The sequence below is a fragment of the Pundamilia nyererei genome, unplaced genomic scaffold, assembly GCF_000239375.1.
Source record: "Pundamilia nyererei isolate P.nyererei 1_Seehausen unplaced genomic scaffold, PunNye1.0 scaffold00143, whole genome shotgun sequence".
Lineage (NCBI taxonomy): Eukaryota > Metazoa > Chordata > Actinopteri > Cichliformes > Cichlidae > Pundamilia > Pundamilia nyererei.
Window position 1 is genome coordinate 670,908 of NW_005187544.1, and position 26,212 is coordinate 697,119.

Sequence of the window (26,212 nt, forward strand, 5' to 3'; positions counted from 1 at the left end):
TTAGCACCGTTTGAGCACCGGCACCGTTTCAAAAGTACCGATTTGGCACCGGTATCGGATAAAACCTAAACGATACCCATCCCTACTCATTACAGGTTCTAAAATGAGATACATCCTGAGATGAACAGCAGCACAGGATATTGCGTGATTGTTGCGGTTACCCTGTTTCATCCAAGTTCAGCTGTCCGACAGATGGCTTCAAATTTAATACTAGTACTGGTATACAGTGGAGTTCATGGTCTAGTCACTGATTGCGTAGTTCCTGTGGCTGCAAACAAGCCCAAATCATCACCTCTCCACCACCATGCATGTATGAGGTGTTTGTGTTGATATGCTGTGTTTGGTTTTCCCCAAATGTGGCGATGTGCATTTTGGCCAAACATCGTCACTCCGATCTCGTCTGTTCAAAGGACTTTGTTCTTGAAATCTTGTGGTTTGTTCAGATGCAAACCTAAGCTGTGCTACCATGTAGTTTTCAGAGAGAAGAGAAGTTTCTCTAAGAATTGCTCAGTTTGACCTTGGGGAGAATTTGGTGGGATGTCCACTCATGGCAAAAGAGGAACACATCTTGAATGTTTTTCAGTTGGGAATAATCTTTCTCACTATAAAACGATGGACTTGAAATTGTTTGTAAATGGCCTTATAGCCCCATTTGCTTCTCTAAGATCATTGCACTACATTTTTCCTCCTTGGCATTGTGTTGAATACTTCAGACGCACAAACCGAAAAACACCAAAAGTTTGCTTTCAAAGAGCTGCTCACACTTGCCTATGATCAGTTAATCAAGTGCATTTGATTGCGGCACCTCTCCATGTAGAAATGATTCCTATAGAAATTGTGAAATAAAGAATACGTGATGTAATTCATGTTTTGCAGGCCATCTGAAGTCGTATTTATCTGATTTTAAGACTTGTTAAGAACCATATTATTTTTTATTATGTCGTGACATATAAAATCTTAGAACTCAAAGAGTTTGTTTTTCCTGTGATTGTTCATCATACAATTTTTTTTTAATCACTTTGTATTTGTTGCAGAGGAGAAATAAGTGACATGAAGATAATGTTAGTGTGACCTTTGTGTCCTTGGACGTGCGTTTGTGTGTCTGTGCGTGTGTGTCCCCTTGGCAAAGTCTAGTGCTGGACACGCCTACTGTAGCAGGGATTACCTCAAAGGTGACTTTGAGTACTTTGGCAGGCATTAATATGTCTGTCTGTGGAACAGCTATCCTGTACCAAAAACTCTTTACAGGTATATAGTTGACATCAAAACAAACCCCAGATGTATGTCCATCATGGCTTGAGTCACAAGGTGGTCTCTAGTTAGGTACTAAACATTGTTTATTTTTTGGTTGTTTGTTATAGATGTCTTTAGCACAGGGGCTGATACTTGCATTACTAGTAGCAGGAGTAGTTTTATATCCTCATGAGTGTTTTGAACTCTAGTTTAGGCCCTAGGCCTCAGTGTTGACTAATGTTGCTTCACAGTAGGAACAGCAATGGCTTCAAGCCTCTCAGCTCTAACTTAATCACCAAGCATATTAGTCATCCAAAGAAATTTATTCAGATGTGAAAATACAATGACAAGACATTAACTCATGTTTAATGCTCATTTTGTGATGCAGATAGTTCATTTGATAGACAGTGTTATATAATTATAATACATCTTATAAGAGTTTTTTTCCTATGAGGCGGCAGGATATTGTAAAAAAATTTGGAAAATAATTTTTAAAATGTGCTTATTTTTTATCAGTAATTATTTTGTGTCAGTTAAAGTTTTGGGGTCACACCACAATCTTAAATTGCCTCAAAAGGCTACCATTTCATATGTTTCTGTAACAATCCTCAATCTGCTTTTCCACAAGTAATGAATCAGTCGTAGTCTGGGATCACACCGATTTTAGCTTTTCCTCCCTCATTCTTTATCACACAGCATAGTTATCAGTGTTGCTGCTGAATGAGAGAGAGAGAGCGAGAGCAGGCAAGTGCAGGCAGACTAACACTGTTATTGATGCTGTGGAACTTTCATTAGCACCTAAAGTAATGAAAGGGATAATAGACAGAAGGAAGCTGTTGGTTGTGTTTTTTTGTTGTTGTGTTTTTTTGTCTTTGTGTTTGCTTGAAGGGGAAAATTAGTTAACTATTTTTTCCCTCTTCTTTTGTAAAGTAATTTGTGCAGTAGAGAAACTTGACTCATTAAAACTTGGACTGTCAGGAGAGTGTCTCAAATCTCACAAGTTTAAGTCTTTTTGGATGCTCATGCTTCCTATGCAGTTTCTTGGTGGACAGCAGTAATATTTAGATGTTGGTGGACAGAAGTTATCCAGTGCACAATGCTAACTTCTTGACAAGATATTTCTTAGGGAACTCTGTGCACAGAACTGTGAGTGCAGTTTGAGTGCTGATACTTAATGGAGATAAAGCATTAGTACTTGACTTCTTTTATGCTTTCAAACTGAAAGTTTGAGTGAATTTCATTTTTGTGGGAAACGTTTCTGAAGAGTGGAGGCTAGCCATGGTTTTGGAATTGGATGTGTGTCCACACCCTTTGTCTTGAGCCATTTAGTATTAAAGTAAAGTGTGAAGAATGAAAGTAGGACAAAGTGGTAATCAGGCCAGTGTTTTGTGCACATGTGATGGATACAGTCATTAAAGGAGCTTCATGAAATTGATGCAAAAATCCACACCCCCAGGATCTTAAGGCATTCTCTGATTAAATTTGTTGAATAGTTTGTGAGTTATTAAATTTGCTGACATTAAGGATGTCTCATCACTGAGAACAGACATTTATGGGAGCAGATTTTTTCACTCTCTCCTTTAGTTGTGATTAATGATCTTTTGAGTGGAGTAAATAAAATCCCAGAATATTCTCTCATTGTTGTCTGGGCAGCCTTCCAAGTGTTCAGGATACAGATTCAGTGTCCTTCAAAACTGTGGACAGTGATACATATGTTTGGTGCTGTTATTTTACTGGAGTGTGTTTTGTATTGTTCGGAAAATTAAAGCAACAGTTAAATTCAATTTAAATGCATTACCAACTGAGGAGGGGCATATCACTGTTTAAAATGCTTTTTGGGGGATTTATCCTGTTTTTTTTTACCACATGGGGATCCAGTATGGACTCTTTATGCCGGCGAGGCGTGATTGCGAATGTGGCTCAGGTGCATCTGTCTCCCCTGCAGCTGCACCGCAGATCATGCCCCACCACAGACTCCTATGAGCAAGTGCTTAGGTGACAGTGGGAAGGAAAAAACTGCCCTTTAACAGAAAGAATTGTCCAGCAGAACCAGGCTCAGGGAGTGGAGCCCATCTGCTGGAACCAGTTGGGGGTGAGGGGAGGAAGACAGGGCAAAGACACGCTATGGAAGAGAGCCAGAGATTAATAATAACTAATAACTGAATACAGCGAGGTGTATAAACACATAGTGAGCGAAAAAGGTGACTGAAATAGACTGCAAACAGGGTGTAGCATCAGCAGACAGGGTGCCGCAGTCAACTTTAGTTGGAAGATGCTGACTTGTCTACAAACACTTGTTAACTACTAGCCGAGCAGGAGTAAAACTTGGAAGTAGTGCAATTGAGACCAGAAATGGAGAACATCCGCCTTCAAAGTAAAAGTTGCATGTATTACTGTAGCCAACACCTTTTTAGAGTTTTTACTTTGAAGGTAGACGGTCTCCATTTCTGGTTGTTATCGTACTTTTCATACTTTCACTACTGGTGAAAGAGTAGTTTAGGAGTGCTTGCAGACAAGTCTTCATCTTCCACAAAAACTCTGAGCAACCATAGCAATCTGCTTGCAAATAAAGTATTTGCAAGGAGGTTTTCAGTCCAGCACTGTGTTGCTCTTTGTGAATGCCATCATTCCAGCAACCACTCACAAACTGGTTGTGGGAATACTCAAAAAGATCTAAGTGGCAACCATGATAAGAATTTGGGGAATTTCCATTTGTTTGCTCTCTTATGCCAAATGTTATCAATTCCGCTGACTCCACCCACAACTATAAGTGCAAGTGGTCAATTCAGCTGCACCTCATAGGGTACACAGCACCATCCCTTACCAAAGTAAAGGAGATGAAGTTTTCCTAAGTGATGCACCACCCATCACAGGAAGATCCTCACACATTGATGTTGTGTTTTGTATTTTAAAGTATTACATCGTGGTATGTTGTATATTTTGAATGAACCTATAAAGAACTTGCACTATTACAATATTCATAGTTCAGTATTTATGAGATTGCTACTCAATAGCTACATTAAAAAACTAAAAGCGAGAAAGAATATTTTATTTAATCTCTATTTGACATAGTTGTCTCCTCATTTTTAGTGTTGCTCTATTGCGTGCCTTTATCATCATCCTTAAGCAATATTACATGAGTTAAAGGGACTGAAAGCTGAAATATAGGCAAGATTTAAAGTAAAGATTAACAGATCGATGAAAAAGCTCAAAGTGGGCAGGAAGAGAAAGTATGCATGAGCAGGATGAGCAACTGTTGTCAATCTTTACAAGGTCAAGAAAGGATTTGAAGGAATATTCATGTTATGGAAAAGAGATATAACTTAAGTGTCTTTTGTTTTGTTTTTTGGCTATTTGACTTTAGCCCAAATTTGGCAGTTTCTCTGCTGGATGTGAGTGTTGAGGCTTACTGGTCAAACAGTGGTGATGCTGTTTTACTAATTTTGTTCATTTGTTTGTTTCGCTTCCTCACAGTGTACCCAGACCTTTGTAACATCAGCCTGGCAGCTGTGGGTGATGTACAGAAGCACCAAGACCGCATTGCATTCTGGGATGATGTATATGGCTTTAACATGACATGCATGAAGAAGGCTGTGGTGCCAGAGGCTGTGGTGGAAGTGTTGAAAGCAGACACACTCATCTCTGAACCTACAGTCATACAGGTAAACATTCAACCTTCTGTGTAGCTCCTTTGCAAATCCAGTGGCAAGGCTGATATTTAAAAGTAAAAGTAATGTCCTTTACCAAATAAAATGACAATACAACCTGAATGGTTGGCTTGTCTCTGTATTTATTTGGGGTTGTTTTTGGCTGGACACACAGTAGATAATTAAACGTGACTTTTCAACCAAAATAACTACTAGAAACTTTTTGTCTCTTTAAGTTAAACTCTATTTTTTCTCTTTATCTGACTTTGCACAGATATTTTTGATCAAGCTTACAACTTTGGCTTTTTTTATTGTTCTGCCTTATTTGTATTGCAGTGATTAGAGATCAGATATTCAATTTTGTCTTCGTTTGATGACATGAACAAGTAAAAATGTTCTGCAGCAATATACCTGTACACACAAATGGGAGAAATAGAGTCTTCAGGGCTCAGGCAGTTAAAACATCGACAGAGAACGAGAGCTGCAGTTAGCTGTATAGAGAGATAGGGCCTTATAGTTTGTGTGTGTATGTGCATGTGTGTGTGTGGTGATGCTGTAGAGCTGGGTGATTGATCTGTCTAATCCTTGTTTAAGTTCTTCTTAAGGAAACTTTATTACTCTCAGCACACTGAGGACAGAGTAGTTTTAGCTGTGCTGGTGGGAGAGTGGTATACAGAGAATATGCAGATAAAGACACAAAGAGTCTCATATCTAAGAACACCTTTTGTGGATATATCTCAGAAGGAATGCTCTTTCCTCTTTTCTCTAATACCTTTTATATGTGGGATTTTTTTTTGCCAGTTGGCCTGTTTGCTAAGTACCGTGTCCTCCACCCATCTCAGAATGTGATGAATGAGGGTAGAACTTGATGTAATGGAATTTGAAACCTCTAATCGATAGTTTCTCCCCTCCAGTGACAAATAGACAGCCCCTCTGCCCAAATTACAAGGACTCTCATCTATTGCCTCCCTTTGATACGATCCAATAACATTCCATTAAAGCTGGCTGCTACTCCGGAAAATTGAGAGCCCTTTCATGGAATTATATATTCCAGCTAAGCAGATAAGTTTTTTTTACTCTCAGTGAGAAGAGATAGCAATGTTCAATCTGAGCAATGTTTAATTTGCTCCCTTTAAACCTGCCTTATGTTATGCAGTTGTTTCCAATCATAAATAGCTTAAGAAGTCATTTTGCTCTTTGGTACTCCAAATTGTTTCTTAAGAAAAGTACAACGTTTGCTACATACAATAGGGGAAATCATTATTCGATTCCCTGCTAAATTTGTAAGTTTGCTCATTTACAAAGAAATGAACAGTCTCTGTAATTTTTATGATAGTTTAATTTTAATAGAGAGAGAGAAAAAAATGCAAACAACAAAAACAAACAAAGAAATCAAAAAACACATTACATAAAAGTTACTACCCAGCCAGAATTCTGGCTTCCACAGATTGGCTGTGTACCCAAAGGTTACAATCAATCACTTAACTACAGATACTACAGATCTCAACTCGTATGCTTAAAGCACTGTCCACAGTTTCTTCCATACCAACATCTCCACCACCATTGCCAAGAACACAGAGCTGTCAAAGGGCCAGGGACAAGGTTGTAGAGCTACACTAGGCTGGAATGGGCTACAAGACTATCAGCAAGAAGCTTGATTAGACAAATATTGGTGCAGCCTTTTGGAAATAGAAGAAATATAAACAATTTCAGTCTCCCTGCCTCATGGCGTGAGGATGATCATGAGAAAGGTGATGGATCAGCTCAGAACTACACGGGAGAAGTTTGTTGATGATCTGAAGGCAGTTGAGACCACAGGCACCAACTACACCATCAGAAACACTACACTGTAATGGATTGTAATCTTGCAGCGTCTGCAAGGTCCTTCTGCTCAAGAAGGCACATGTACAGGCCTGTCTCAAGTTTGTCAGTGAATATCTAGATGAGTCATAGAAGGCTTGTGAGACAGTGCTGTGATCACAGGAAACCAAAATCAAGCTCTTTGGCATGAACTTGACCCGCTAAGTTTAGAGGGAGAGAAATGTACGACCCAAAGAACACTATCCCCAAAGTCAAGCATGGAGGTGGAAACATTATGTCATGGGGCTGTTTTTCTGCTAAGGATACAGGATTACTTCACTGCCAATAGATGGGACCATGTCTTGGAAGAGAACCTCCTTTCCACAGCCTAAACAGTGCTGATTGGTCTTCCGGTGTGATAATGACCCAAAACATACTGCCAAGGCAACAAAGGAGTTGTTAAAGAAGAAGCACATCCAGGCCATGGAGTGGCCTAGCCAGTCTCCAGACCTCAGTCCTGTAGAAAATCTGGAGAAGGAACTGAAACTTCAAGTTGCCAAGTGGCAGCCAAGATATTCTGCCTCTCTCATTTCTTTTTGAGAGAGCAAACTTACAAATTCAGCAGAAGACCAAATAATTATTTTCCCCACTATAGCAGTACAACTTGTTGGGTCTGCGCTTCCACAGGCCCCGCTGGTTTAGAAACTTATTCCCGTTAACAAAGCAAGGAAGCAAGACGAACAGCTTTAACTGGTTTTTACTTGCTAGCAAGGGAGGCTGGTTGGAACCAGGCTCTTGGAGCTAACCGCTCCTCACCTGTCTCCTAGCCAACTTCAAATAAACAGCCTTCCTTGCAGCCTTTTATTCTGAGAACACAAGCATTACTAAACAACAAAACAGAACCCTCACATAGGATGTCCCATATTAAAACACTATAGCCTCCCCCACCAGCAGACTGGCTGGGGAGGTGGTCAGAAACAAAGGAATGTCTTTGATCCTACAGTTTGAACCAAGACTTACAAATTTAAGTACAATAATGGCAACATTTAACAATTTGACTCCAACACAACTGTATTCCTCCACTACCAGTAAGATTCTATCCAAAATCACTCTATATTTAAATCTATATTTTACTTTTTAGTCTGATCTAATTCTAGTATCTGAGTGATGAATGTAAAAACAATATCCTCTATGTTTGAGTCCTCGCAATCGCTAAAATGAACAAAGAGAAGTGTTCTTGGCATGTACTCAATTTTCTGCTTTTGGCTCTCAGCTTCCAGTTACTATTGAAAGCTGTAGTAAGTAAATTGTCACAGCCCTAATTAGTCACCATAACTGTTATAAAGTAACATGATTCATTTAACTGATCTGGGTGCTCAGTGGGAGAGTGTATCTAATTAGAGTTGCTATATAAATAATGTCGGATGATTGTCAGAATGCTGTAGAGGAAAGTCATTTTTCCCACCCTTGACAGGATAATAGACAGGTGCAGGATATGATTTAGGAATCATTTCCTCTTTTGTGACAATTGTAGGGGATAGTACCCTTTAAAGCGCCCTTTAACTGGGCTGCAGTCAGCTATTTGTCTCCAGTAGGGAGACATTTTTTGTTTTTTTCGGCCAACTCGAGTTAGTCAAAATATAATTACTTTCCAACTTTTTTCTAAGCATATATTTGCATGAGATTTCTAACAGAAATGCAATTTATTTAAAAAAATCACCATTTATAGTGAGTGAAATCATAGCTTTGTACCAAAAAAACACAGTGATGGCAGGAAAATATGCCAGCTTTCAATTTGCCAGGCAGTACCTGAACAAAGCACTGATGCTAACATGTTCGCATTGACTTCTAAAACACAACATAGATTAACAAAGGCATCCTGTACAGCACATTTCATTTTCTCAGTACCGGTAAACAATTCTGTGTACAGGTATGTTATTTCCAACATGTCAGCATTGGTTCTCTCAGACATAGTGACAATAGAGAACTACTGGGGAGATTTTGTAAGATAGCCACACTATTATAAGAAATCTCTACTGGCCCAAACTTGGTGAAGAGCTTTGATTTGACCAACTCTGCTGTTATGAACAAACAAACTCTGTCACAGACTCTATGTAAAATTCAAAAGCAAAGTATACCAACAAGTTTTTTCTGTTATTCTTTGAATTACTTCACAGTTCACACTGTCATTATTATTATTAATCTTTTTTTAAATGCAGTTTTGCCTTTTCCCTACAGACAATTGACTGTAACAGAGTGTGTCTGTCTGAGCTGGAGTTTTCATCAGATTTCCACTTGAAGATAACAAACACCACACACTGCACGGTAAGTCAGATATATACGTACTGGCTTTTGTTCATTTGTAGTCTGTCCACATGCTACACAAAAAGCCCCTGAAACAACATTGTACATCCGCAACCATTTATCAGAAATACTGCGTGAAAGGAACAAGGTGGTACAAACAGAAGAGATATCTGTCAGCACGTGCTGATATATTATGTCTCTGTATTGTCTCTCAGTTGGATGTTGAATAGAGTTTCAGCTTGAATTGGAGACACCAGGCTAATGTGATTTTGTATTGCATGCCATACAACATAGTCAGTGTACATGGCCTGCTTTGCTTTCCATGTCATACATAATTAATTATTTCATCACCCACAAATACTTTGTGGGTTAAAAACACGTAAGCACATATTAAAAGAAAGGATTTCAAAGCTAATCCAGCCTTGTTAACTGGTAATATTCAAACCACATTCGTGCATGTCCTTCCAAAAGTTTGCTCAACCTGTTAATTTTATTTATTTTTAGCACTCAAAGCACATGTGGAATGATGAGAACAACTGTAGTCCTGTGTGAGGCATTATCTGACTCCTAGTTGAACCTGTGAGTAGGTCAGCTTGACCAAAAACTTCAGTACAAAATTGAAGTGCATGGCACCAAAGCATGAACAATGCTTTATGAGTCCATTTGGACTGGCTCTGGCAGCCACCATCAGCCCCTCCAGTCATGCCACCCAATTCCATGAACTTCCTACAGCATCACAGACACATTTCTCTCTGCAACACCAATAATAACCACCCAGCTAAAGAAGAGCCTCACTACTGTGGGCTTGGAGAGAAGTGATTTGTCCATAACAAGGCCTATTGTGTTGAAGCAGCTTTGTGCTATGCTGCAGTGTTACCGCACTGGTGTATGGGTTTAATGGATAATCAATAGGTGGTTATTATCTGGCTTGTGCTCCCTGGGTAAGGCTGGTGGATTTAATGGGATTTGTAAACATCCTTTCATTTTTCCTGTCTTCTCTGCTCTGTAATTGAAAACATCCCGTTTCTATTTCTGGATTGTAAGTCCAGTCATGTTAGAGGTAACAGATGATAGGATCATACATTACGGAAGTGGTTTTTCAGTTTATTGTTATTTTTTGGCAATACTTTGTCCTGCTTTCTTCCTGTTGTTTCACATGTCTTATTATTCTCAGTTGCTGTGATGTATGTAGGAGGACAGATACTGTATGTGTGTGTACGTCTGATGTGTACAATTTATTGTTCAGTCATGCTTGTTTCATGTAGGGTTGTTTTGGTTTTTTTGCATTTATAATGCAAGTACTCTAAGTGTCACTCGTGTAAATTGTAAATACCTGCCTTGAGTATCCAGCCTGCTTGTCTCAGGATTTACAGACGGACTGTTGCCCTGTGGGAGTAGCATGTTGTTACCATAAAGACACTGACCTGTAGTCAGTATTGGCCACAGCTCCTCAGTAGTAGTTAAGATTGGGGTGTGTGAAGGGTAAACTGCTCCTGGACCAGTGCTCAGGGATTGGTGAGGGAGAGCTGCTTCTTCTGTCCTGTGATGGAGCGCCTGCTTTTGTTCTCCTGTCGACAGTCCATTCATCAGCTCAGCCTGCCTAACCTTGCATTAAATGAACAGCACAACCCCTGCGTCTGCGCCGCTCACGCACAAGACAAATCCTTTCACTCTTGCTGTTTTTTCCCAGTCCCTTTTTCCTTTCCTCCCTCTTGAATTCCACACACTTTGCACCCTGTTTACATGCAAACGTTGAAATCTACCTGCTGCATACAAACTATATGTGCTGAAATTTTCATTAAAACTCTGACTGGTCTGGCATCTGTATCTTTTTTTTTTGGCTTAACCCTCTAAAGCATTGCTGCCATCATGATCCATTTACCTAAACTGTAGAGTGAGTAGCAAAATATCTCACCCCCTCTCCTAAGGGTGGAAAAGATGAATGCTGATGGCATAGCAGGAGAGAATAAGTTTCTGTCTGTAATTAATTTTAACACTGCTGTCTCGGTGCTGCTGACATAGCTACTGTAGCGCTACAGAGAAAAAAAAGTGAGCAATCCATCTCTTACCTGCTTTCCATCAAATTTGAATTGGGTGTATAAGGGAGGGGGGGTGGCCTTCTGGACTGACAGGACAGGTACTCTTCAACTTCAAGGACAATTTTCAGAAATCCACTCTAACTCTTAACAATGCAGCACTATGCAGCATTTTGAGTTAAGCTATCAGTTGATTGTCAGAAAAAAACTGCCTTGGCAGGTTATTTCCACTTACAAATCATCATCAGCACACTGATTTATGCAAATGTCCTGAAAGTTACAGAGGAAGTGTTCTGAGTTTAAACTTAAAAGCCTGCATGTCTGTCTACAGAAGGGTAATACACACAGCACTTTAATTGGCTAGATTATATTTGATTGAGGAAAAAAATGTGCTTAGAATGTGTTTTCCCTTCAAATAGCATTGTCTAACATCGATACAGTTCACTATTACTACTGTTATTATTATTATATGTAATCACAAAGTTGTATAAAGCTTGTTGTGGGCTCCCTCAAGTTAGGTCAAAGGAAACTGATATCCACCAGGTCCTTAACACTGATTAGTAGCCATAGTGATTCTAACAGTGGTAATTCTAGTATGTATTTATGAATAGTGGTTGTAACATTCAGCACTGACAGCATATAATGGCACTATTTCCGGTTCAGTATTTAAAAAGGGCATTTGCTGACCAATGCAATACCAATCTACTAAATTTGGTAAACCTGTTAATTAAACAAAATTGTGACCTGTATAAAATTAGTCAGTAAATACAGGATGTAGATAATTAAAAGAGCCTTTGGCCTGATTAGTGATTTAGAGCAGCCATTCCCAAAGTCAAGAGCGCTGCGGCCCTTCCAAGATATACTTAATTTCAAACTGAATTTCTCTTATTACTTGTTACTGTGTCCCACACTTTGGGACAAACAAATTAACAGTGACCAACGCCCAAAGGTAAAGGCTTTAAAGTGACAAAGCTGGAGTTTGTCTTCATGCCGTGTGACTATGCTATTTTAACATGCCCTCCACTCGTGCATTCATCAAGCACTCAGGAGCAAAGCTCAGCAGTGGAGCAAACAGTCGGTTTTGCACAGCTTGCCTCTCGACCTTCTCTAACTGTTACTGTAGAGCATCACGAATGAGGAACACCACCTGCAGGTGTGCTGACTCGTGCTCCACCTGAGCCTCACGGCTGCAGTTGAATGGCGAGGCTGAGAGGAGAAACGTAGGGGGAAGGGGGGAGGAATTCACAACATCTTGCTCGTGAGGTGGTCGTGCTTGAAGCCTCCACGCCTGGATAAACCCCATCAAAAGCACATTAGCCCTCTATTCTCCCGCCCCCTCCCTCCCTCCACCTCACCGCCCCTTCCTTTCTGTCCTTTTAACCCACCCTCTCTTTTCATGCATCCCCCTCCCCACCATCGTATAATAGTATCTGGACGGGCCACGCGGCTCGCTGACACATAGCCAGGCGAAAGAGGAGCGATGATGAATTGCTCCCTGTTGGTGTTATCCATGATGATAATTATTAATTTTCCCCCCGTTCTTCCTGGAGAATGGGGGCCGGAGAGCTGCAGTCTTGCAGAGCCTCCTCCGTGGGCCGCCAAGAATCCCACTGTCATCACTTATCACAGACAGAGCCGGGGCCCAAGGCTAAACGCTGATGAAAATGAAAAGCGCTCGTTCTGATTTGTCCTGTTTTTGGTGTGTGGTTGTGTGTGTATGTGGCTCTGTGCTTCCTCTCCTCTGTCTTATGTTTTTGATCCCTTTTTGTCTTCATCCCCTATATGGTAGGAAACATAGGCTTTTATCTGATTTCATAAGATGTCAGGTATGACACAAAATTTTTTTTGTTTAACGCCAAACAGGACAGCTTTTTTCCAGCAAACACCTACTATTTGCCACCTGCTTAGTAGATGGAGCAGTCCATCTACTGGTGAAGAAAATTGTAACATTTAGCATAGAGATCACTGTTTAGCATTGGCGGCGGTCTTATATCGGTCGATATTAGCTATTTGCTCATTGCCAGTACTGGTACCATTAACTGTCGATAAATGTAAAGTAAAAAAGCAAAGATGTGTGAGAAACGCCATTCAATCATGTTATGAGTGTTGATGGTGTGTAGTTTGTGCACATGAGCGTACTCTTTAGTGTCCCTGATGACCACACACATGTTTGGAATCTGGGCAAAGTCAGGAAGTGTGTGAACAAGTTATCGGTGACAACATTGTCACATTATAAGCTCATAAAACTGACATAAATGCTGAGACCAATACTTTTATCAAAATATCGGCATTAGTATTTGTCTTAAAAACGCTATATGCCGTGCTGTAATTTAGTATCCTTCCCAGTTTTTGGAGAAACTGAGGAATAAAGAGAGAGATTACCATGCTTAAATTCATCAGATGGACAGAGACAAGGCTCAAAATAAATATGGGAGTACATGGGCAAATATTTGCCCTCTGGTTAGCTATAACAACTCTGTAATCTGTGACATGATGCCTGTTGTCTGTTTAAATACTAAAATAATTTCCATTTCAGGGAATTCACCTTTTTTTTTCCATGCGAAAATAAACAAACTTCTTTTTACTGTTTTCAATAGCCATCTGAAGTTGAACTTTCAAGCTTTTACTAAGTCATTTCGGACACCTGGATAAGTTTGATAAGTTCTTCTCTTCCTCTTTAATTAAAAAAGTGCTAAAACATGTACAAATCCGGTGAGAGTCATCCAGACCTCATTTGATCTTCTTCTGTTTTATTTATGAGGCTGTTACATCCTGTTTTTTCAGTTGCGATTTTAATGGGGCTCTGAGCTGCTAAGCTGTTTGTGTATTTGCAAGTTTCTCTGGCCTAAATTTTAATTGCCCGTCTCGCTGGCTGTGTGAAAGTTGCACAACGCAAGAAGTGACAATCAATCTCGCTTATGAGGCATTGTCATCGACGAGGCGTGATGAGGATGATCTCTGCCTCTCTGGCTGAGAGAGGTGAATCTGCTCTGCCTGACGAGTAATTACAGCTAATTTCCTAATTACCTGAGCAGCGAGCTTCTCTGTAGCGTTCATTAAAAGCCATAATTGCATTGGGTTGACATGCTCTTTTATCCACTTTGGGTTCTTTTCTCACGGTTTAGCTGCGACTTGCAGTGCTGCCCCTGCCTGTCTCAGTCGATAAAGGTTGATTGAAGCCTCGGTGCGTGGAGTTTATTGAACGCAGCTTCTGACAGCAGCATGATTATCAGGGTTGCGTATGTGTATTTTTGAGTGTGCTGCAAATACTTTTAGTATTGCAAAAAAATCTGAAATTGTTTGGAGAGTTTTACAGAAGCTGTGAACAGATGGTACTGTATTTTATGTCTGGCATTTAAATGGTTTCCCCATCCTCCATTCCCCATCTTCCATTACCTTGCAGTTTTTGTCTCCCTACCTTTTGTCTGTTTTCCTACCTTTACAGCTTCCTTTCCTCTCTTCTGTATACTATTTTCCTCTCTTGCATTGATTCAGCTCTTCTTTGTCTCAGAGAGCCGGCCTCCAAGTTGTCAGCTGCATCAGGATTAAAAGCTATTAGTTCTGCATCATTGCCACTACAAGTGCCCTCCTGAGATTGATAGAGTGGCTTTGTTCCTCCAGTGGGGGCAGATATGAGAGGAAAACAAACCTGGGGGGGGTTACACCTCATATTTGACAATGGTCACCTAAAGACTTTCCCTCAGTTTGTTTTTCAGTCAAATGTGTTTATGGCGCTGCAGGACTACAGAGCATGTTTTGGAGCAAAAACCACACTTCCTTGCTGGCTCTTAGTGAATTTACACAACTGTAAGACATGTTAAAAGCTCATTATTGGACCAGAGATTTTTCAGATGTCCGATTTACCTTTTCCTTGTGGGAATTGTTGATTTAAATTCAAATGTATGGAGTAAAGCGTCATTCGTTTTCCTTAACCTTTCCTTTTCTTCTTTTCCTGACTTTTGAGATTTTTTTTTTTACATTATTGGAACACTTTAGCCACCTTTGATAATTTCATATAACAAGCTAAGGTATATATTTTTGTTACTGTCAGCAAATTTCGCCCAGTGTTGCCTCATGCGGTAATTTGTTTCTTTTGTCCAGTGACAAGTCTCAAGCGAGGTGAGAGGGAGCACGCGGGGACATGTTGTTGACTCAGCCTAAATGAGAAAGCAAGTTGTTTTTGAGAAGAAGTGGGGCTGAAGAAAATAGAATGCAGTTCCCATACAACTCATTTTGATATCTACTATATGTAAGCTGGCATTGCCACTGTGGCTCTACAGACCACACACTAGGGCTGTGCAATACTGCACACTGGCCCTGTAAATAGAGGGCCAGTACTGCCGATACCAATACCAGTGGAGAGCAGTGTGTCGTGATTCATGAGATGAATCATGTTCAGTTTTCAAATTCTGAACATATTTTAATGACCACCAAGTTTGGAGGCCTGGAATGTAAATATCCATCTGATCATGTCTCTGTCAATGTCTGTGCTTTAAATGTTCTATAGGCTAGAAACAAAATAGAAAGTCAACACAAAAAGGTTCAAACATTTTTCATTGTGCATGTTTAAGGTTTATTTTATATAATTTTTTAAATTAATGCAGTTTAGTTGGCTTCCTACTAAACTTAGTGGCAGTATTGATCAAAGTATCGATCCTATCATGCTAGTATTGATCCAATAGCAATACCAGCCTTGATATCAATACTATTGATACTATTGATATTTGCATCAATATGCCCAACTCTCACACGTAAGAATAACATGACAAAGCTGAATTGCGCTTTCTCCTTTAAGGAGCACTTTAAACACAAAGATAAGGGTGCATATCGAAAGTTTTTTTTTCTCCCAGTTTGTTTTTACTGTCTTGTTCTTGAACACAGTCCTTATCATGTGGCTCATATTGCTCATTAATATCTCGAGACATGGTCTGCCTCCAGCCTCGTGCGCACTCGCTCTCTCAGCTCTGCATGTCACCGTTGCAGTGTAGTCAAACAAATCCAGGGGTTTATTGTACTGTCACATTCTAACACACCCCTCATATTTCATTGCAGGCAATTGTGGGCTACTTTGACATTTTCTTCGACAAAGGCTGCAGCAACAAGGTAAGCAGCGACCGAGCCATTTAACGGAAACTCAATTATGTTCACGCTTTAGCGTGTTCCTCCTCCCTGAGGCATTCGCTGGCAATCGACGGGCGTCCTAGCCGACTGCTGATACAAGCACTTACCCAGCAGAGCCGGCCAGTTGGAACAGGCGATGCCAAGCTGTGTGAGCAGCACAGACACGCCTTCTGATTGCACTTCCTCTTTTACCTGAAACTCAAGTTGCATTCTATTGATTTGAATTTCAGTAAGATTCTGTTTATTGTCCATACTCAGCTATAAATGATTCAGAGACCAATAGCTGTAAGAGTGGGTCAGCTTTAACAGAAACTCACCTCACCTTTTTTTTCTGCTTTCTGTGGCATATTTGTCAGGAATCAAAAAAACATGGTTTCCTCTTTTGAAATAGTTTCACATTAATGCTAATTTCTTTCACAAAAATCTGGCCCTATAAATAGATTTGAAGTCCTTAAGCATTCAAATGTTTTGTTTTTTGCACAATAATACAAAATGACAAAGTGATCCTCCTTTATAGAAACTCAGTACTGACTTTAGGATGCTTTGCTAAAGTTTTTTTTTCCTCTCCACATTACTAGGTGATGTTCTCCACTGGTCCTCAGGTCACAAAGACACACTGGAAACAGACCGTGTTCCTGTTGGAGAAACCTGTGTCTGTCCAAGCCGGTGAGTCAACACTTCACTGAGAAACACTCTACGACGCTGTGCAACGTTTAGTGCTACTGTCTACTCAGTTCAGTTTAGTTTTATTTACTCTTATTTACATATTTTATAGGCAGGTTTGCATTTAATATTCAGGTGTGGTAATTCATTTCACTCTTCTGGACCCTTTGGGGTGCGTCATAGCGTGTTGCAGTCAGTAATCTGTCTGTGGTGGAGATGTAGTGAGGCTGGTTGACACCCATTATCCGTCAAACACAGTGACAGCGAGGGATCAAAACAAATCGCATTCAGCCATCAGAGGCACCATGTAAAACTTCATCTGATAGCCAGCTGCAGGCCTCTGAATCATGATATGTTACAAGGGAGGCGTTTTGTAACTGGCCAGTCAGATATCTGCGGAATCGCTGTATCAGCACGTTAAAAGACAGTTAACTGATAGAGCTTGATGTGAGTCGTATTTGTATGATTGTTTATGGAAATGACTTTCTTTAAGCCCAATCTCCACCAAACTGAACTGGACGTCTTGTCTTGTGTCTTGTGTTCACTAACAGCATCATACAGTGTTTCATCTAATAGCTATATTTTTTTAAATATTACAGATTTCACTTCATTGTGAGGACACTGACGCAGAAGTACATTATTAGAAGACATTTTGTTTTATGGTGTCATGTGTGTCCATTAGAATCGCAAGCAGATGCCCAAGGCAGGGTACTCAGAGCCATTATGCTATCATGTCAAGGCCCCTTGTGGTGTGGCTCTCACACTTTACAAAATGCCATCAGTTACTAAACCCTCATATAAGCACAAAAGTGTGACACAAGCGTGACACAAGCGTGTCAGTGTGTTTGTTGTTGTGAGGACATTTATTTCACCATTTATTTTATTATATTCACTTAAACATTTCCAAGTTTAACGATCACAAGTAACCGTACAACTCTTAACCTAATTCTAACTATATCCCTAAAACTAAATCTTAAGCCTCAACTAGGTTTAAAAGGTGTTTCAAAAATTGAGGGCTGGCTAAACCTAAAATTTCATCCCTCAGATAAAGCTGGCTCTCCAGTGGCTGGCAGTAAAGGCATTCTTCCTCAGTTTAACACACAGGGGTTTTGGTGTTAGAAAACAAAGTCAGATCACCTTATTAAAAAGTCTTTTCATCTCAGAAATGGTTGAAGAATTTGAAGGTTCCAGCATGTTTTCCTTTTCAGACACGGTGCTGATTCTCAAACTCAACCAGCCAGTTCTTTTCTCTTTATTGTAAAAGAAACGATTATTGCTGCTAGTGTTGCATTCAAAAATGGTGTTCCTGTCACAGTATATCAGTTTATATACAGTGGTGTGAAAAAGTATTTGCCCCCTTCCTAATTTCCTGTTTTTTTGTATGTTTGTCACACTAAATACCAGACAAAGATAACACAAGTAAACACAAAATGCAGTTTCTAAATGAAGGTGTGTTATAATATAAACTAAGTGTGGTATATCACATCTTGGGACAGCTGAGTTTAATTTCTCTAGCCACACCCACACCTGATTACTGCCACACCTGTTCTTAATCAAGAAATCGCTTAAGTAGGACCTGCCTGACAAAGTGAAGTAGACCAAAAGATCCTCAAAAGCCCGACAACATACCAAGGAAATTCAGGAAAAAATGAACAACAAAATAAATGAGATATCTTAGCTTGGAAAAGGTTATAAAGCTGTTTCTAAAGCCGTGGGACTCCAGCCTACCACATTGAGAGCCATTATCCACAAATGGCAAAAACATGGAACTTTACCGGGGTGGCTGGCCAGCCAAAATTCACCCAAGAGCACAGCAACAATTCACCCAAGGGGTCATAAAATATCCCAGAAAACATCCAGAGAACTGCAGGCCTCACTTAAGGTTAAGGTCAGTGTTCATGTCTCTACCATAAGAAAGAGACTGGGCAAAAGTGGCCTGCATGGCAGAGTACCAAGACAAAAACCACTGCTTAACAAAAGGAACGTAATGGCTTGTCTCAGTTTTGCCAAAAAACATGTTCATGATCCCCAAGACTCCCCAATATTCTGTCGACTGACAAGACAAAAGTTTAAGTTTTTTGGAAGGTGTGTGTCCCATTACATCTGACGTAAAAGTATCACAGCATTCCAGAAAAGGAACATCATACCAACAGAAAATATGGTGGTCATATAATGGTTTGGGGCTGTTTCGCTGCCTCAGGACGTTGAAGACTTGCTGTGGTAAATGGAACTGTGAATTTTGCTGTCACCAAAACATCCTTAAGGAAAATATTTGGCCATCTGTTTGTGACCTCAAGCGGATTTGAGTTCTGCAACAGGAAAATGATCTAAAACACACCAGCAAGTCCACCTCTGACTAGGCCACTCCAAAGTCTTCATTTGTTTTTCTTAAACCATCAAAATCCTGATCTAAATCCGATTGAGATGCTGCGGCACGACCTTAAGAAAGGTGGTTCATGCTCGAAAACCTTCCACCGTGGCTGAATTACAACAATTCTGCAAACATGAGTGGGCCAAAATTCCTCCACAGCCATGTAAAAGGTTCATTGTCAGTTATCGCAAACGCTTGTTTGCAGTTGTTGCTGCGAAGGTTGGCCCAAACAGTTATTAGGTTTATGGGGGAAATCGCCTTTTCACACAGGGCCGTGTAGGTTTGGATTTTTTCCCCTTTAATAATAAACACTTTCATTTGGAAAAAAACATTTTGTGTTTACTTGTGTTATCTTTGTCTAGTATTTAAATTTGTTTGACAATATGAAACATTTAGATGTGAAAAACATAAAAAAGAAAGGGAAATCAGGAGGGGGTAAACACTTTTTCACACCACTGTAATACGTAATGTCTGGATGATTTCACATTTATTACTGCTGTAAACTCTTTCTCTCTATGTTATCATAATGGGAATCATGGATATGTCTGCTGAAGTGGGAATGGATGAGCTTTGAGACTGGCTGTCCACTCAGTGGCCAGATATCAGACTTAGTCTGCTGTAATAAATGACCTGTGTGGGGACAGAGCCGCTTGATGTCCAGCTACTCCTAGCCGTGCTCAGCCTGCGAGGCCAGCACCCAGGGTGATAAGAATGTCAAAACTTCTGATGCTGCACAGACGCTATCATGGGCTTTGCATTATCCGGGAAGATAAATGCATCAGAGAGAGAGCAGAGAAGAATAGTATACTAAAACAGAACAGAACTAGGAAGCTGCACAGTGATACCAAGAAGCATTATGCACCAGATTTTTTCACATAATAGTGCATGACATGGTCATGTGAAAAAGAATAGTGTGAAAAACACAAAAAGTTCAACCCACGATTTAGTAGTCTGTGGAACCTTTAGCAGTAATAATTTTAAGTTTTACTTTTCTGTTTAATTTTGTCAGTCTAATACATTGTTGTTGAGCAATGCTGACCACACTTTTTTTTTTACAGTGTTTTCTCATTTCATTGATGTTTGTTGTCATTAATTTATGTACAGCTCTCTTACAGACCTACTACAGCATTTCAATTATGTTACAGTTAGCATTTTGACTGGGCCACCTTGATTTTGTTTTTTCCTTCTTCAGCCAGAGATTTGTTGCTATGCTAAAGATCATAGTCCTGTTGCAGCAAGGCTGTAGCTCTCAGACAGATGGCCTGACATTAGACTGAAAAATATCTTAATCAGGGGGAGTTCATGGTAGGTGCAATCACTCCATGTTAACCAGATCCTGTGGCTACAAAACAAGCCCAAATCATCACCCCTCCTCTATCGTGCTTAACAGTTTGTATGAAATGTTTGTGGTGATATGCTCTGCTCTTTTTTTAGAGAGAAGAGATTTTGTCCTGTAGTATGCACTGCAAGGCATATAACACCGCAGATCATTTTTACCATCTGAAGCAGTGCCATCCTTTAGAGCATGCACAGTGCTAGACTTTACTGTCCCATCCCTCTCCTTATGCCAAAAAATGAAGAGCGACAGCGATAATATGAATGCATCAGCCTATTTTTTGGTAAAAGACATGTTGGTAATAAGAATAGTCAAAAATTAGGTCCAAGGTCCATCTCAGGTGAAATCTCAGGGCACAAAGTGAAATTCATCAGAAATGGTCCACCAGAGAGTGACCTCAGACTAGCAATATGATCATGAACAGGAGATCATTTAAATCAGGTCAAGTTTTTTTTTTGAGGCAGAATTCTGTTTATTTCAAGTTCAAAGATTTAAGGAGCACCAAAACTGTTCTATGGGCTTATGACAAAACAGGGCTTCATTATTATTATTAGTAGTAGTAGTATTATTATTTGTGTGCATTTTTGTAGATTTCTAGATTTCAGGAAACTAAAGAGCCGATTTCCTTTAAATATGCGGTGTACATTAATGCTTATTATCATGTGTGTTATCATGTTTTCGGGACCTCCAATAAACAACTATCCTGTACACAACCGGTGAACACCAAAAATGTAAAAAGCCTCATGTGCCAATGGCCAGTCTGTTCACAGACTGGCCATTGGCAGTCTGAGCATATTAATGTCAGAAAATCAAACAGTAACATCTACAAGCTGACAGTTATAGTTTTTGCTAATTTGGGTTAAAAAAATTACAATTTAAAACGAAACAGCAGATTTGAATATAAGTCTGGAAGACAGCTGGCTGGTGGTGTGTCTAGGTATACTCCTCTTTTGCATGTGCTGCCATCAGCTTCTGGCTCTGGTAATCCTTCATAGGATGTTACCTTTCCTGTAGAAACTTCTGAGCTCTGGTTATTTTTGGAGTGTAATGGATATGACTACCTCTAGAGGCCACTAGACCTCAGTTTGTAGACTTAAACTTGTTCATTCCTCCCACCTCTACACATGTTCTGTCTCACTCTGGTCTTCTTTGATCAGTGCCTATTTTACCTAGTCCTGCATTATCTAGAAGGCATAATGTCATGTTGCACCATTAAACACACAGACACAGATGTGTTTGTAGCCTGAGCTTTTTCAGCCTAGAAGATTCTGCCTCAAATTGGACAGATTAAGTCCATAAAGATCCATCAGTTTGTGCATGCGTCTCAAGCTTGAACCGAGCAGTGCAAGCAGAAAAAGTTAAATGGAAGAATAAAATGAAGGGAGAAGCAGGTTATTGATGTGCTTCCTCTACCCCAGCACCCTAACGGTCTCCAGCCTCCTCCAGGGGCCGTAAACCAGAAATGGAGTTTTTAACAGCATTCACCGGCTGCCTACTAGGCTCCCATGGTGTACTTTACAACACCCATATACACACATTCTTCTTTACACACTGAAATGCACAATTGTTTTTGCATAGTTCTGTACTAAACTTCCCCTTAGCTGTAAGAGAAAACTTTCTAAAGTCACCTTGAAGATGATAAAAGTCTCTGTTACACACACATACACACACAATGGCCTCTCCTCTCGGGTTATGACTGAGAAGCACTTTTAGCTCTGATTGGCCGAAGTAAGGGCTGAGCATAAACAGCCAGTGGTTGTGTTTCATATTGGCTCAGGCTGTGGTGATTTATCGTGGCGGGACCAAATCTTATTTGATGTGTTTGTACGAGGTGCAGCAGTAATTAACTCTAAGGCCGCACTTCTGTGGGAGGCCCTTGCTCAAGAGAGAGTAGGCACGCAGCAGCCTGGAACAAAACATCGCTGCAAATCCTCCCGACTGGCAGCGTAATAAATTAAACAGAAAATCATTTGTCATGCTCTGGTGTGTTTGTGTAGCTCTAGTATTGAAGAGGAGGGTCTGTTTTTCACAGTTTTACCTGCTTAATGTTCACTGGAGAAAGGTCACATTTTCTTCTTTGCCTTTTTTTTGTTTCGGTCCAAGAAAGTACCTTGAGCTGAAGCAGTGCCCTGGTTACATGCTCAGAGCTAGTCAGAGCAGCTAAAACATGGGCGTGCATCATCATCCAGGCTTTCATTGGTCAGTCAGGTAGTCTTTATTCCTGCCCCCATTTTCATGACTCACCTCGTGTGTCCTGAGTGGAACCGTAGCTCTTCCAAATATCCTCACCCCTCCCTCCCTGCCTCACCTCTCCAGGCACAGTTTAAACACCTCTTTACCTCCTCAACCCTCCCCCTCTATCCTGTTTGAACTCTGAGGGTCCTTGAGCTGTCGAGCAGCAGTGGCCGAGCTAAGCTTAAAGTTCTTCAGGGTTGTAATTCAACACATGGATCAGTTGTGAGTGCAGACCGGTGCTCGGGATATACAATCCATCATCTCTGCACCTCTGCCTCTTCGCTGTGCGCTGAACGAGACCTGAGAAGCAGAAAAGGATTAGATGAAAGCAGATTGGAGCATAAGGGAGTATGCCAGAGAATTGTGAGTGAAATGTAGCTATGAGCATCACATCAGTGTCAGGTGAAGTCAGCTGCTGTGGCTTGCCCTTTTGTATAAAAATATACATCAGGATGACAGAAGGATCCCCAGAAGCTTTAAGAGTGAACATGTGCTTGAAATGAACTATTTTTAGCTCTGTTGTGTTGCTAAATTAACTGTGCGCGCGTCCCTCTTTATACTCTCTGCGACTTTCCCTCCTCTCCTTGTATTCCCTTTCTTTACACTTTTAGAAAAAGATTTTTAGAGGGAAATGGTGGTACTAGTTCTACAGGAGACTACAGGAGTGCTAAGTGAAATGTGAATGACAACAGTTTAAATGAATCACATATAACTCTGGTGTAATTTCATGGAGAAACGCTGCACTGGGCTGACATGGGCGCTTTCTGTGGGCCTGGTGGTGCTTAATGATACTGGCACGGTGATGTATGACATCGCAGTGAAAGCCCGACACCGTTCCCCGACTCATTTCCACACATGGTTAACTCTTTCTCCAAGGTTCTGAACGGCCAGTTTACTGAAAGCACGAGGCCCTCTTCCACTGGGAGTTTGCACTGACTGATTACAGCAGAGCTGCTTGCATACACCATGACTGAAAAGACACTCTGTCATGGGTTGTTTGTATGCTGCAATACACAGCTGACATTAGACGGACAGCTTAGAGAGCATGAGTCTTTGGTCACAAGACATTTTTATTTTCCTTTCAGTGCTGTTTTAACAAAAGGTTACCAAAGGTCAAGCAATTATTTCTTTGGCCTTTATCAACCTCTTATCAAGTGAAGTTTGACTGCAGCCTCCCAAAACCACCACAGTCCGTCACAAGACTACCAGTAAGGCAAAACCCAGTCCTCTAGAAACTTATGGCTTAGGTATATTCAGTTCCTAAAAAACAAGGATAAGGAAAGAGAGTTTGTTTCATAGCTATCATTGACTGATTTCTAATGGTTTTCTTTTTCAGCTTTAGATTGTGGAAATTGTCTCATTTTATAAGTCAAATGCACAGAGACCAGACTTCAGCCTTTGTAGAGACACAGGAAAAGACAAACTAGGCATGTGTGTCAGTGACCTTTTCCTTCACGGTTGGGTAGTTTTGCTTCTATATTGTTGACCGATGACCAAGTTTATTAAGTTGGGGGTGGAGTCGGGGGCAGAATGGTGTCTTTCAGTTTATTACTATGGGATGTATCTTGTTTTCAGGTTTGCAACATTTCTGTGTATTGTCTTTTGTAGAAATCTTTGGTAAAGTTTTATTAGTTATAAAAAAACAAACTGGATGATTGGCATGAAAAAAGAACATTACAAAAGTTATTAACCAGTGTAGTAATTCAATTTTATTTTATTTTTATACCACCAAATCTAAATAACGGTTGCCTCAAGGCGCTTGATATTGTACGGTAAAGAACCTACAATAATACAAAGAAGACAGAGAAAACCCGAGCAATCATATGTGACCCGTTATGAGTAAGTGCTACAGGCAACGGTGAGAAGGAAATCTCCAGCAGATCCAGGCTCAGGGAGGAGCGGCCATCTGCTGCGACCGGTTGGGAGTGAGGGAAGGAAGATGTGCTATGGAAGAGAGCCAGAGATTAATAATAAATGATTAACTAACTAGTACAACTTTATTTCCTAAAAAGGTTGCGATGCTGTGTAAACCCTTTTTTTTCTGCCATTCACAAATTAGAAACAGATCAAGGGCAACAAAAGACTGGACAAGCTGCTGAAAAATACCCGTTGGAACATCTGAAAATTAATTTGGTTATTTGTTGATGATCTTTGGGTCCTTAAAGGAGCAGCTTTAATAAAACAATTGGTGCCTAGCTCAGCTACCATAGGGTGAGATGCGCGGTACACCCTGGAGAGGCCACCAACCTGGCGCAGGGCTAACACAGAGAGACACTCACACCTATGGGCAATTTTAATATATAAACATATGCTATCAACGCACAGTTAAAAAGAGAGCATTTCCAGTGGGATCAGTGTGCACTATTGCACATGGCATGGGTAACTTTACCATCTGTGAGTGCTGGTGTGTTAATGCTGAATGATATATGCAGGTCTTGGAACAGCATCACTCCCTTCAAGTGGCTGCTTTGCTTATTTTAGTAAGACAGCACCAAACAATATTCTCCTCTAAGATTTCTTGTCATGTGTACTTTTGGTTTGGTTACTTGTTTTTAAATACTCTTTCTGAAAGTGATTCAGTAATAAGGTTGTAATAAACTAGAAAGTTTCCACCACTGTTCTCTCCCAACATAGCAGTGGCCCCCACTTTCCACACCCAAATATGGAATATTCTTATGTTCCATTACAATTTGTCACACAGTGGTTTTTGTTTTTGTAAAAGCCCCCACAGAGAAACGCCACGGCTGTTTGCCCTCCTTGTAGTGAAGTGACAGCCCCAGAGCACAGCACCAGCAGCAGATTCTGTGACAGCACCGTTGGCATGGAAACGAGTAAGACATGACAGCAGCGATGGCGGACAGTTTGCTGGAGAAAGCTCCACTGTCAGCATTTTCTCTCGTCGTCCTCCTCTAACCTCCAGCTATGTGGAGCGCGCAGCATGCGGAGAGGAGGCAGGCCGGGGATGGAGAGCGTGAGAGGATGCTTGTTTGCCATTTGGGTAAACATTCATTTACCTCCAGCAGTCAAACGTGAAGTTAATCAGAGTGATTATGCGTCATAATCAGCAGCGCCTTCTCACAGCCTCACCGATCACTCGTGCATCGCACTGTAGACGCGCTGCCTCCTTGCTGCCATCTGGGGATCGCGACACATCTGCATTCATACACGCACGCTCACAGACAATCTTGCTTATTAACATACATTAAACCACATTGCCTTTACACACATCATCATTTCTGTAAGCGACAGTGCGTTCAACTCCTACTGCAAAGGCCTGAGCTCAGCAGCACTGTAGTGCTGCAAGGCATCAGGAAGACTTGTTTTTATGAGCAGTTACTCATTTCTGGTTTACTATGGACACACGGATTGATTTCAGTCTAATTGTTTTCTGTCTTTTGATTTATTCATTCATTTATTTATTTTTTATCAGTGCATGATATGTCCAGTTTTATTTCCCTGAAATTTC

General features: G+C 40.6%; 1 protein-coding gene across 1 annotated transcript in view; it reads left to right on the forward strand.

Annotated features, from left to right (window-relative positions):
• The window catches only part of prmt3 (protein arginine methyltransferase 3), a 57,938-nt gene that overhangs the window by 30,991 nt on the left and 735 nt on the right, over positions 1 to 26,212 (forward strand). The window contains exons 12-15 of the mRNA XM_005744401.1: positions 4,708 to 4,895; positions 8,919 to 9,005; positions 16,073 to 16,123; positions 16,720 to 16,807. Of these exons, the coding sequence (XP_005744458.1) occupies positions 4,708 to 4,895; positions 8,919 to 9,005; positions 16,073 to 16,123; positions 16,720 to 16,807 (414 nt within the window). The remainder of the gene's footprint in view (positions 1 to 4,707; positions 4,896 to 8,918; positions 9,006 to 16,072; positions 16,124 to 16,719; positions 16,808 to 26,212) is intronic.